Raw genomic sequence first — 13,908 nt, 5'->3', positions numbered from 1 at the left:
GAAAGGGCAATTTGGCGGTGTCCATCATTATCTCAAGTACACATCCTGGAGATGCACTATATATACCAGAACTTCTGCAAGTTGCAATATGCATTGTAGCATTGCTTATAGCAGCCAAAACAGTGAAAGCAAGCTAAAGTCTGTGAGGGGCAAACTGGCAAGTTTAGCCAGTGAGAGGCCTGGCTAAACAGGCTGTGGACTAGTAGCATATGCCGGAATCCTAGGGAGGGAGAGCTTGGTAAAAGCTGACATGGAATACTCTCTCCAAGGCATATTATTGAGGAAAAAGATTGGGTTCAGAACAGTATATATACTATGATCCCATCTCTACAACAATATGTCCTTAGCCTACAAATGTACCTATATATGCATTCAATTTTCCTAGATGGATACCTAAAAACTGTTAATAGTTTCTTCTATGCAGCGAAGCTGGGGGAAGAGGGGAGAAAGGAAATGATTGCTTTTCATCTGTGATCCTTTTGAAGTTTCTGAATTTTTTGACCATGCTTACATATTGCCCTAACATATCTGGAAAAATATCAGAGAGCTTTAATTTTTCAATTCCCTTCTAAAAAATAAATCTGTGTTTTGTTAATTATACATTTTGCTAATTGTGTACCTTGCTTCCTTCGTACACCCATCCCAGACCCTGTACACCAAAAGCAACTTGGTTGGCCGAGACATCTAGACATGTGACAGGCGGGCCGTGGGCGTAAAGGAGGGTTCTGGCGGAGTCTTCGGCTTTAAGCAGGTACATCAGGTCTCCAGCAGCGGCTATTGCCACGGGGTACCTTCTGGCTTCTGGAACTATTTCAAGGTGCTGAACCTGGCAAAAGGTAAGAGTTGTTTAGTCGCACAAATTCATCCTGACTTGGTCAAAAATATGCAGTTCCTCTTACACATCAATGAGAAGACCAGCAACCCAACAGAAAAAGATGGGCAAAGGAAACGCTCACAGGAAATGAAACACAAACAGCTCTTACACAACTGGAAAGATGCTCAGTGTAAGAGAATCACAAGACACCCCCAAAAAGAGAAAATACACAATGAAAATTCATTGAAATATGATGCTTCCACTTTCATCTCCGTAAAGATCAAGAAATCGGCTAACACCCTGGGCTGGAAGTGAAAAAGGGGAAAATCATGTTTCTGGATCCCACTTACTGCTGGTGGGAACATAATCTTGTCCAATTTCCATCAAGGGAACTTTGGAAACTCTTATCAAAATGTCAAGTATGCATGCACTCTGAGCCAGGACATCCACTTTTAGAAGTTACTTACAAATAAACTCACACGTATAAAAAATGATTATGTACAAGGTTATTCATGAACTGTAATACAATTGTGTCTTAGCTAAAAACTAGAAAAACTGAAACACCCATTACTAAGGGACTAATTAAATAACTTAGTGTATCTATACACTGGAACATCATGCCGTCCTAGAGGGAAGCAGGAAAACATTCTTTATAAAACGAAACAAATGGGATGAGAAGCAAGATGAGTAAGGCAGCCCACCTGCTGACGAGTGTACAAGGCAGGGCGGAGAAAGCAGACCATGTGCTTGACTCATACATCCATAAATCTTCTAACAACGGCTGCCTTCAAGGAGGGCAGTGGATTGTGGGATGGGGAGACTTCCCACCGTCAACTTTACTGTGTCTTTTAAATCCTGAACCATGAGGATGTAATAGCAATTCAAAAAATAAAAGGTTGGGATTTTTTTTTTTTACAAGAATAAATAAAATAAAATTCACTCAGTTCCAAATTCTCAAAAAAAAGAATATTTTAACATTTGTGCCAAAATGTGTGGCCAAAAGGTTAAAAATATCCAAGTTATCTGCTCTCTCCTGGTTTCAATATCATCAGGGTCCACCTGGCCACCAGAGGGTAGGAAGGGCTCTACGTACACACATTTTTCTACTCATCCCCCTCCCCAGTCCTGACTGTGTCACCACCAGCACTTTCTCTAATGTGCATGAGTCTGAAATGTACTTTTCAAGAATAATTTGATTCTGTCCATCCACAGGCGGCCAATTTCTCCATGGTGCCGTTCACAACACAATGTCGCCTCCGTGAGTAAATCACAAGAGGACACGTGGAAGGTGAGCCACATTGTGTAATTATGAAAATCCACAGTGTGAAAGGACAGCGCTGCCCTGATCGTATGCCAAAGAGTTCAAAGCTGGCCTCCGGAATACCATCCAGAAGAGCCTGAGGGAGCATCAGCATCTGGGGGATTCTGCTAATCCTCGGGCCGGCTTTGCAAGCCGCTGGTCCACCAAGAAGGACAGCTGCTCGAGGCTAATATCACAGACCTGGGAACATTTAACACTACCATCCAGGGGCATGTATGGAAGGGACAACACTAGCTCAGCTCTTCGGGCCAGGGGTGACTTTTCCAAGGATATTCAGAGCATTTTGTGGCAACCCTCCACCCAAAGTGAAAAATAATTCCTAAAACATGCATAAAACACACCTCAAACAATGGCTGCTTGCTTCCTCTCATGCCCCCAAATCATTTCTTATTTTCCTAAAGCTGACATCCTCCATCTAGCCCTTTAACTGTATCTCCACGCTGGCTTTCTGACAGACCATGAGACTCAGATTGACAGTGGTGGCCCTATTTGCTGGGGGCTGTAATAGTAAGCACTATGGAAGTTTTAAGAACAGAAATATACTTTCACATTTTTTTTTTTCTAATGAAACCCAGATGACATGACAGCATCAGGCCATTTTGGGGAGCACTATATCCAAACTGCAGAGGCTCATAGAGGTGAAGTGGTGATGCCATGGATTTTTAAGTTTAATTCTAGTCTAAGAAGATTTCCACCAGGGAAATAATAGGGAGGAATGGGATTGGTTCCAGGTCAGGCCATCAATTCATCACTCAGTGTTGGCTTTTCTGCTCACTTCCCTACCAGTGCCAAAATCAAGTTTGTTTAAATTAAATCCAAACTCAGAAGAGACAGATTCGAGCACTTCCTTCTAGCACCAAATCACCTCCCACTCTACAAATACAGAGGTTCCTGTACAACTGAACTCAGAAATAAGCTCGACATAAAGAATTCTTAAGGCTGGCTGAGCTTCACACCTGACATCCTGGAACATGGCTACCCAATTAACACCGACTTGAATCTATCTTCACTCAAGTTACTTTTAACTTCAGGCAAGATAGTCTTGGGATGAAGAAAGTGTAGGAATGGAAACCTTCTTTCCATATGGACTGGGGTAACACCACTGAACTCATTCCCACGTATGTATTAGGTCAGAAACTGATCTTTGATTCCCAAGGGTGAGATTCCACAGTGTTAGTCTGAAGAAGGCCAAGGAACCAGTGATGAGCAGCTCTGGCCCTGAAGTCAGCCCTGAGGTTTGCATCACAACTTCTTAGCTCTGAGGCCTGGGGCAAGTCAGTTCACTGCTCTAAGCCTCAAGTGGCTTCTCGGCAAAAGGGGAAAATGCTACTACGCACTTCGTAAGGCTGTAGTTAGATTTACAGATGTAAGGCCCATAGGAAGCTCTGAGTGAATGCGAGTTTGCCAACACCATTAGTACATGCTTATATTAGACCCAGAGATTCTAAGAATAGAAGATAAAATGACCAGACTAAAAAGCTCACCAGTTTCGGAACTTCAAATTCCGCAGCTACCTGCCAGTACCCCTCCTCATTGGGGAATAACATCACGACGTCAAAAGCAGAAGCCGTGGCCACAGCTGCATCGTCCTGGCTGAGGGCTAGTGCCTGTATTCTTGCATCGTGCTCAAAACGATGAACAGGGTACCTTCCAGTTCTTAAATCCCAAATATTGAGAAACCCTGTGCAGCAAGAAACAATGCAGGAAACAAGTTTACATTTGTTTAATATGTTCAATTATTTTTAAAACATGCAATATAAAGGAAAATTTTTTAAAAGAGATACCTTAGAAATGAGACCCAGTTCTAAACATGAAATCATTTAAATATGTTTCATATACACCTGATGCACATGGCCTGAAGGTAATTTTATACAACATTTTATTTTACTTTTTGTTAGAAACAGTGTCTCACTCTGTCGCCCAGGCTGGAGTGCAGTGGTGCTATCACAGCTCACTGCATTCTTTAACTGCTGGGCCTAAGTGATCCTCCTGCTTCAGCCTCCCAAATAGACAGGGCTGTAGGTGCATGCCACCATGCCTGGCTAGTTTTTAAGTCTTTGTAGAGACAGGATCTCACTATGTTGCCCAGGCTGGGTTTTTTTTTTTTTTTTTTTTTTTTTTTTTTTAAACTACTGGAGTCAAGCAATCCTCCTGCCTCTGCCTCCAATACTGCATTGTGTTGGAATTACACACGTGAGCCAACATACCTGGTCTATACAATATTTCACATAAATCTGTGCACGAAGCAAAGTTTCGGCTGTGTTTTGGCTACAAACCCATCACATGAAGTTAGGTGTGAAATTTTCCACATGTAGCATCATGTCAGTGCTTCAAAAGTTTCAAAGCATTTTGGATTTTTGGAATAGGGATGCTCAACCTGTATTTTACATCCTTCGTCACCCCCATTCTCCTATAGCCTCTGTTAGCCACAGTGCTTTATTTTACACAGTTCTAAAACATGTGCTTCCATATCCCACACTTGTCGAAAATGCCGATTTTCCACTCTTCTCCAGCACCTTGAATGCTGCTACCCAGATTAATTCCTCTTTTGCACACTGGCCATGTCACCGCCTTTCTCCAGGGTGGTTTGCAGACTGGTTGCATCAATACCACACGGCGACTTATTAGAAATGCAGACTGTCAGGCACCAGCAACTCTGGTGACGTCCACTCGAGATTAGGGCCAGTGGTCTACAGGAGCTTATGCTTTTCTATCATTCAGATAAGCTTTTCTGTACTTAGCATGTCATTGATTCTTCTTTCCTCACAAATACTTTCTTTTTATCATTCCCATCCACAAAACTATTTCCTCCCCCTCAAAGAGTTACCCAAGAAAATAATAACTTTCTGCATTAGGCTGGTTAATGCCCTGGTCCAATTCCAATTCATTCACCGAGAAATAAATGTGTGGAGACAAGACAATCTGTGGCTGTTTGAGTTCAAATCCAGCCCCAGCACTTGTTAGCTGAAGGACTTAGGGAAGCTGATTAACAGCTCTGAGCATCTTTGCCTTTCTGTCAAGTTGAAGACAACATTACCTACTGCATAGGACTGTGGGGCAGATGAAAGGAGACCAGCCACACAAAGCGCTGAAGATGGACCATTCCTGTATTTCTACGCAGTCTATAGTTCCCGCTGTGGTATAAAACATATTTAATCTACCAATAATGCTAATTTCCCCTTTATTTCTCATCTGTAAATCTAGTCCTATTTCCTATAACTTCCTATTATCTCGAACAGACCAAGCTTTTTGCTTTCCTTCTCTTGGCAGTGTCTTCCTATCTCTCTATTTTCTTGCCTCCTACTTTGTCTTTAAACTGTAAATGCTTTGAGTTTAGGATCTTACTACAAAGGATCATTCAGCACTAAATAAATATAGAGAACTGGAAGAAAATAATACATCTGGGCTGCTTTGCCAGACTTTCAAACTGTCAGTAGGCTAAGTAAGCAATCATAAACAAAAGCAGAGCCTTTTCAAGCTAACTGTTGCTTTGCATCTGAAACAGTGTACTCTCTTCAGAATCATGATCAACTTGGGGGATAAGCAGATCACAAAAGGTTCCACAACACATTCCCCTGGCATGTATTTGGGTAACTTTTTTCCATTCTGACTCAGAAGAGAAAACTATGATGCAGAAAGTGCCAACGCCTCTACAGATCAGATAGGAGACAGGCTCTCCAAGGTGTCTGGTCTTAACATGGGCTTCCTTCAAACATTTTGCACTGCATTTGTTTGCATTTGTTTTGAGACATCCCAACAGTAAAGAGAAATAAAAACTGCTATTTGCATAGAGCTTCTGTGTCTTCAGAGACGCACGTGTCTCCTCTCACTGAGCATTCACTTCCATCTTGGGAGGAGCACCATTTTACGCCTCTCCCGGAAAAGAAACAGAAGCACCGAGTGGTTAAACAGCTTGGTCCAAAGCCACTTGGTATGTCATGAAGTTGCGCTGGAATTTAGCTAGAAAAGTGCAGGATGAGCGGCTGCATTGGTAAGTGCATAAAATAACTATGAGCTCAGTGAGTGACGTACACCATCAAACTCACCCTGGGTGCTGCCAAGCGTGGAAGCTATTTAACCACAGCTCACTCTAAGCACACATGGAGTTTATCTATAAACACATTTTTCATTATTAATCAAGTATTGGTTTTGCTGGCATCATTTTTCCAACAGAACTTTATGCAATAAAATGCCCTTCGCCACAAGGTTGAGTTGCACAGAGCCATTCTGAGTTTTGGGGGAAAAAAAAATTCCAGGGTTCCATCAATTTAATGGTCAAATCTTTCTCTCCTGAAAGCCTGTTGTATCATTATCTTTTTCAGTTTCCTCTACTTCAATTACAAAATGTCGCACTTGGTCAGATCCTCACTTGTCAGTGGGGCTATCACTTGCACAGGCCTTCAACATCATTTTTAGCTGCAAAAACATTTAGGATTGTTATGTCCTCTTGATGAGTTGATTCTTTATCACAGGCAAAGTCCCTCTGTGTCCCTGGTTACTATCACCTTTGCTCTGAAATCCACGTTGAGAGTGACATGGCCACTCCAGCTTTCTTTCGATTAGTGTTAGCATGCAGGATTTCTCCCATCTTTTCGCTTGTGTCTTTATATATTTAAGAGATGCCTTTTCTGCAGGGTTTCTGTAGACAGATTATAGTTGGTCTTGTTTTTAATTGGGGTGTTTAGATGATTTATATTTACTGTTATTATTGATAAGGTTGGGTTTAATCTCTCATTTTGCTAATTTTTAAAATTCATCCCATCTGTTCTTTGCTCCCTTTTCTCCTCTTTCATTGCCTTTTTTATTTTTTGGATTGAGTATTTGTGATAACTGAATGTGTTTATTCCATTTTAATTCCTTTGTTCGCTTGTCAGCCAAAACTCTTTGTTACGTTGTTTTAGAGGCTGCTTTTTGATTTTAAGGTAAGTATTTAACTTATCAGTCTACCTGCAAGTAATACTGTATCACTTCACATGTTACATAAGAACATTAGGTAGGGTGTAGTAGGTCATGCCTGTAATCCCAGCACTTTGGGAAGCTGAAGTGGGCAGATCACTTGAGATCAGGATTTCATAACTAGTCTGGCCAACATGATGAAACCCCATCTCTATTAAAAATACAAAAATTAGCCAGGTATGGTGGCGGGCACCTGTAATCCCAGCTACACAGGAGGTTGAGACATGAGAATCACTTTAACCTGCAAGGTGGAGGCTACAGTGAGCTGAGATCTTGCCACTGCACTCCAGCCTCGGTGACAGTGACGGAGACGGAGTAAGACTCTATCTTAATTTAAAAAAAACAAACAAACAAAACTTGACAGTAACATACTTCCATTTCTTCCCTTCTAGCCTTTGTGCTATTATTGTCATACTTTTTATTTTTACATATGTTACAAACTTTTTATTTGTACATTTTGTAAACCTTGCATACATTGTTATTACTTTTGCATAAACAGGCAATTATCTTTTAAAGATATTTAAATAAGAAAAAAAGTCATTTCCAGTTATCCATGTAATTACCACTTCTAGCTCTTTCACTGTCACTTTCAACATCACAAAGTCCTGCAGTTTGTACAAGGCTTGCAATGTCACTTTGAACTGTATTGTTGGATATCTGCCCCAAAAGCATATGGGCAGAGTGGTCAGGAATAGATACAGAAGCTAACAGGGAGGGATGTTTGAGTGAAAGCTAATTTTATAAAGGGTCACTTTATCAGTTACTACAGTTACACCATGACTATTTTTATAATCTCAAAACTGCAAGGACTTGAGAAGTGAATAACTGAATTATAAGAATGCTCTATAATATTATAGCTGATTATCATCCATGTTAGCCAACATTTAGCCACAAAGGAATCAATGCAATGATACATTCAACAGGTAGTTATGGAGCTCCCTGTTTTGTACCAAGGCGCTATTCTAGGTACTGGGGATATCACAGTGAATAAGACAAAATAAAACAAGAAAAAAGTCCCTGACTGATGGAGCCAACATTTTAGTGACATGAAGAATTGAAAGAATATGATACCTATTCTTACAAAACACACACTGGAGAGAAACAAATATTTAATAACTAAAATGTAAAATAAAACACAATATCACAGAGAGATATACACAAAGCACAAAGGAGCAATGAACAAGCTTAACTTCTGGTCATGCTGTCACACTATTTTAAGGCCCCAGAAAGAAGCAGCTAACTTCTCCAGATGTTTTAACTTGAACCAGGTCCACAGCTATTGCATAACTACTAGGGAAGAAGTAGTCAATGACTGTCAGAGCCAAGGAAATTCACTTTTCAAATAGGTACTTTTTTTTTTATCTGATGTAAATTCATTTGAAAGGTCAAGTTTAGTCATACTGCTGACGTAGCAATGAAGTGGATTTGGTTCCTGACACTGTGGACTTGTGAAGTGGCAAGACTGTGTCCTCTTCCCTCTATATGCCCTATGGTAGGGAATTCAGAGTGCTGGATGTGGCTGAACATCAATAAAGGTTTGCTGAATGCTTGTCACAGGTTTCAGCAATGGAACATTTGGTTGTGAGAAACAGACACCCACTGAAACTGGCTTAAACACAAAAAGGAAACTGGCTGGAAAGGAATGAAGCTATTTCATGGAGCCCAAGGGCAGGAAGTACAGCTGGAGATGATAGGGGATCAGAACCAGGAAGTAGGAAGACAGGCAGAACCAAGACAGTGTATGTATCTTGTGTGCACCAAAGATCTTCTCTCTGCTTCTCTCTGCAATTCTATTTCATTCTTCTCTTCAGAAACCAGCTTTCTCTCAGCCCTGGGTACATGGAGAAAGGTGGCTGTCTCCATTCCAGGAGATCTTCTACTCCAAGCATGCAACAAAGTCTGAGTCCCAGCCAGCCCATCCCAGTCCATGAATCAGCTCCCCCAGGACCGGAGCCCCATCCCTCATCCAGTCAGCTGAGGCCAAAAGACTAACTCAAATACTATGAACTTGCCCACCTGGAGAGGGCCTGGGCAGGGACCTCAGGGCAAGGAGACACCCCACCAAGGCCTCTACAACATCTCTCCTGCATAGCAGGTCAAGGTAAAACAAGAGGAAAAAATCTCAGCAAACACAAAGGGAGGTTCTATTTGGTTTCTTAGAGGTGGCGTAAGAAGCAAGTCTTTTTTTACCATTCCCTGCACCAGGCATCATCCTGAAGGCCGGAGTTTATAGCCCCCATTTGGCCCCATACCAGAGAAATAGAGCAAGTGTTTTTCTTCCTTCCTGACTAAACCTCAATAGCTGGATAAAAGATGATTAATTCTGAGTAGTGCTGGGATCGCAATACTGTTTCACTCATAACAAACAGGAAAACGATGCAGACAAAAGATGAAACTGGGTCATCTCTTCAAACATCCATGAGGGCCACTGGCCCAATAAGGAGAAGGGGCAGGGCCTGGCAGTCCCACCTGCTCCCTGGGCTCAGGACCCTCCACCTTGACAAGCAGCAGCCAGGCCGAAGGAACTCCGAGCTCAGCCTAGGCTAGGAACAGTCATTAACGATGACATGAGTAACGATGGCTAGTCTTTCGAGGAGACATAAAGCCTGCTCAGCAGCTGTGGATGGGCACCCATGCCAGTTTGCAGCAGGCCCCTCCCACCTCCCTAAGGAGGCCAGCCAGAGTGTGGTAATGAAACTGCACATAGTGGAAATGGGATCTAAATGAGTTTAAACTGATTTATGTTAGCTTTTGTAAAGATTACTCGATATCTGGAAAGTGCTACCACTGTGATATAATGTCGACAATCCTTAAGACCTCCGTCTAATGGTACTTGCACAGAATATTTATATTCTTCGTCATGGGAACAAGGACCATAATGGATACCATTTTTGTTTTATTAGGGATGCATATTTAAATTAATCTGCTATTTGCCTAAACAATTAGCTGCTTCTGTTTGTGTGCACAAAGCCAAAATTGCAATTAAGCTTCCATCAAAAAGATAAGTCCCAACTAAAACTGTCCCGGTGGAGTCATAAGAGCTCAGGGCAGAACTTTCCAAAATTACTTTTTAGCATAATGGTAATTATGTTAATTGCCTGAAAGGTAAATAACTGCTGAACTGGTTTTGGAAAAAAACACAATTGGTATACTCCTCCCACCCCTTTGATTTTTTCCATGCACCACAAAATTTAAAACAGGTTAACAGTTTCGAAGGTCATAGACTAGTCCCTTCTTGAACTACAGAGCTGGTCTTGTGGTCTTTAGTGCTTTCTTGATTAGAAATTGTTTCAGCCATGAGCTCCCATCCTCTTGAACCTGGACAATAAACACCTGAAGCTTGGTGTCAACTTCATGACTGTTAAATAGACAAGATCAGTTAACTGTGTTCAGAGATAATGAATGAAGTTAACTATTTATAAAGATAGTTGGCAATCTCAATTTCCACCATGTAAATAAACACTTGCCTATCAAAAATTAAGCAGAGATCAAAAGAAATTCTGCAACAAAGGAAAAGGCATTTTGACAAAAATTTTAAACATACCCATAGCACTTACTCAGCAAGTACCTGTTTGTTCATTAAGTCCACACATCACCACTCTGAAGCTAGCATAAAGTTGGACAGGACAAAAGTTTTTGCTCTTCATGGAAGAGGTGCCGGTGGGAGATTAGTATCAGTGTAGACAAGTCATAAAGAACAGCTAAACCACGGACAGCCATGAAAAAGGAAGAAGCTCAAGTTTCTTGTCACTGCAGCTACTGTGGCATGCCATCCGCATTCCCGCTGACCACAGCTCTACAGCTCTGTTGCCTAAGGCAGAAAATAAACAGAAAACATTCTGGAAGCTGCATTTTAGATTAACAAATAAAAGAATCTGCATGGGCTTGTGGAGGAGGCGACTGGTTAGGGCTTAAGCAAAGCAGCGAGATCACCAAAGTAGAAACTGAGTCAAGAGAAAAGGAAGTAAGATTGAATATATTTAGGAGCTCTCAAATTCAAAGCAGAAAGAACACTTGAAAAAGAAGAATGAAAAATGACGAGACAGCAGACTGAAAAGGAGGCAAATTGTATATTGTTAAGACTATGGCAATGTGACTAGAGAGAAAAATTTACAGTTAACATCAAACGAAAAACAGATTTATGGAGAATGCAAAGAATTTGGACCAGCTTCCACGAGGGAAAGTTCCAGAGGGCAGGTAATGTGAAAGAGACATCACTATGCACAAAGCCTCAGATTGAGGCCAATTTTCTCTATAACTGATATACACATAATATAGACTCTACCTGGAAGAGATTAGCAGACACTGGTAGTAGTGGATGCATCTAGGGAGGAGACTGGGGAGTCAGTAGACTGGTGATAGTAGATTAAAAAAAAAAAAAAGGAGGATTTACTTTTTGCTATGTACTCTTTGGTGCTATTTGGATTTTTTCTACATGTAATATTACATTAAAAATTACTATACTGGGCTGGGCACAGTGGCTCATACCTGTAATCCCAGTACTTTGGGAGGCTAAGACAAGCAGATCGCCTGAGTCAGGAGTTCGAGACCCGCCTGGCCAACATAGTGAAACCCTGTCTCTATACTAAAAATACAAAATAATTAGCTGGGCATGGAGGCAGGTGCCTGTAATCCCAGCTACCTGGGAAGCTGAGGCAGGAAAATTGCTTGAACTTAGGAGGTAGAGGTTTCAGTGAGCCAAGATCACGCCGTTGCACTCCAGCCTGGGCAACAAGAGCGAAACTCTGTCTCATAAAAAAAAAAAAATTACTATACTGTAATTTGTATACACATCTTTATAAATAATATTCTGATTGGTGATGGGATATTTTTCTAATTATCCATTTGCATGATTTTAAAACCAATATATAATTCTGATGTACAAAACTAAATTAAAAGCTCAAATTCTACCTCTGATCTATCAGTATATTAAGGTGAATTAAATGCTAAAGGAGTCCATAAAACACTGCCACCACCACGCCTGTCAGATGGGTTCAGGACAGCCCAGCACGGGTCCTGGCCCAGGACTGGCATGAAGTCTTAGCCTCCTTGTTCTCTGTCTTCTCTTAAAAAAATACTGTTTATTGCTAAATGGAAAATATTTTTATCAAAAATAATTCCACCCACACATTAACTATGTAATATTTAGAAACATGAACCTTTAAAATAATGAGAGAGACATCACTGTGCAAGCAGCCTCAGGAGGCAGCCAGTTTTCCCTACAACTGATATATACATAATATAGGCTCTATCTGGAAGAGATCAGCAGACACTGGTAGCAGTAGCTGCATCTAGGGAGGAGACTGGGGAATCAGTGGAATGGGTGGTAGTAGATTTTTTAAAAAGTAATAACTACTGAAGCTGAGTGACAGGTATATGGGGGTACATCATGCTATTCGTTCCACTTTTTGTGTATTTGAATTTTTCATAAAAGAATTTTTAAGAATGATCATTTGAAAGGCCATCATAACAAAAGTAAGAATACATTAATTTGTGTTTTACAAATGTTTTCAACAGCCACAGTGCAGACTAAGTATCTTCTCAGATCTACGGTGAAAATTCCAGTTAGGACATTTTGCAGCCTTTGGAAATCCCATTCCGGGCCAGGCGCATTGGCTCACGCTTGTAATCCCAGCACTTTGGGAGGCCAGGGTGGGCGGACCATGAGGTCAGGAGATTGAGACTATCCTGGCCAACAGGGCAAAACCCTATCTCTACAAAAATATAAAAAAAAAAATTAGCCGGGCATGGTGGCACGTGCCTGTAGTCCCAGCTACTCGGGAGGCTGAGGCAGGGGAATCACTTGGATCCAGAAGGCGGAGATTGCAGTGAGCTGAGATCGCACCACTGCACTCCAGCCTGGCGACAGAACAAGACTCCATCTCAAAAAGAAAAAAGAAAAAAAACCCACTCAAAATCCTCAAAAAAATTTTAAAATTGTAGTATCAATTCATTCCCTTTCAAGGAAAGTAATAAATGGCTCAAATAAAAAGCAGGAAAAAAAGCCTGAAGATTTAGATTATGGCAAAACTACAGTCAGTTCTGAGTTACCTAACACCAAATGAGAACGAGAAGACGGAAACCGCATAGGGTCTAACATCACACTTGTGCATTCAGAGACCAGTGCAAATCTCCCCAACAAACAGACGGTTTTGCCACAAGGCCCCTGATGTCTGGGATGGGGCTCTAGGGTCTCCCTCCCCTGTGCCCGCAGAGTGGATCACAACAGTCCAATAGAGACGGAGACCCACATGGCCACCTGCTTTCCAGACCAGTGCTCTTCAGACTTTTTTGATTACCCCGTGAAATGATTTTGAAATACAAGACCTTTCTTTCCCATTTTATACATGAAACTGATAAAATGTTTTTGTCATAAGTTGTAGGTAGCGGCAAAAACGTAACTTCTAAATATTGACATTTTAAAATAAAATGGCTACACTATTCTTTAAAAAGTACTCTTTGGGAGGCTGAGGCGGGCAGATCACTTGAGTCTAGGAGTTTGAGACCAGCCTGGCCAACATGGTGAAACGCCATCTCTAATAAAAATACCAAAAAAAAAAAAAAAAAAAAAAATTAGCCAGTGTGGCAGGCGCCTGTAGTCCAAGCTACTCGGGAGGCTGAGGCAGGAGAATTGCTTGAACCTGGGAGGTGGAGGTTGCAGTGAGCTGAGATTGTACCATTGCACTCCAGCCTGGGCAACACAGTGAGAATGTTTCAAAAAAAAAAAAAAAAAAAAAAGTATACTTTAGAAACAAAAACCAAAGATTAGGTACTCATCATCGTGCATTTTTTTTTTTTTTTTTTTTTTTTTTTTTTT

The 13,908-nt window shown here is 41.2% G+C and overlaps 1 protein-coding gene across 1 annotated transcript in view; it reads right to left on the bottom strand.

Annotated features, from left to right (window-relative positions):
* FBXW8 (F-box and WD repeat domain containing 8) overlaps nucleotides 1–13,908 on the bottom strand; it is a 123,674-nt gene that overhangs the window by 37,877 nt on the left and 71,889 nt on the right. The window contains exons 6-7 of the mRNA XM_032240879.1: nucleotides 3,620–3,816; nucleotides 620–826 (exon numbers count right to left, since the gene is read on the bottom strand). Coding sequence (XP_032096770.1) covers nucleotides 620–826; nucleotides 3,620–3,816 — 404 coding nt within the window. The remainder of the gene's footprint in view (nucleotides 1–619; nucleotides 827–3,619; nucleotides 3,817–13,908) is intronic.

This window comes from Sapajus apella, unplaced genomic scaffold (genome assembly GCF_009761245.1).
Source record: "Sapajus apella isolate SASKATOON/1434 unplaced genomic scaffold, GSC_monkey_1.0 scaffold2, whole genome shotgun sequence".
Taxonomy (NCBI): Eukaryota; Metazoa; Chordata; class Mammalia; order Primates; family Cebidae; genus Sapajus; species Sapajus apella.
The sequence above is the reverse complement of the archived record's forward strand: the minus strand, read 5'-3'. Positions and strand labels throughout refer to the sequence as shown.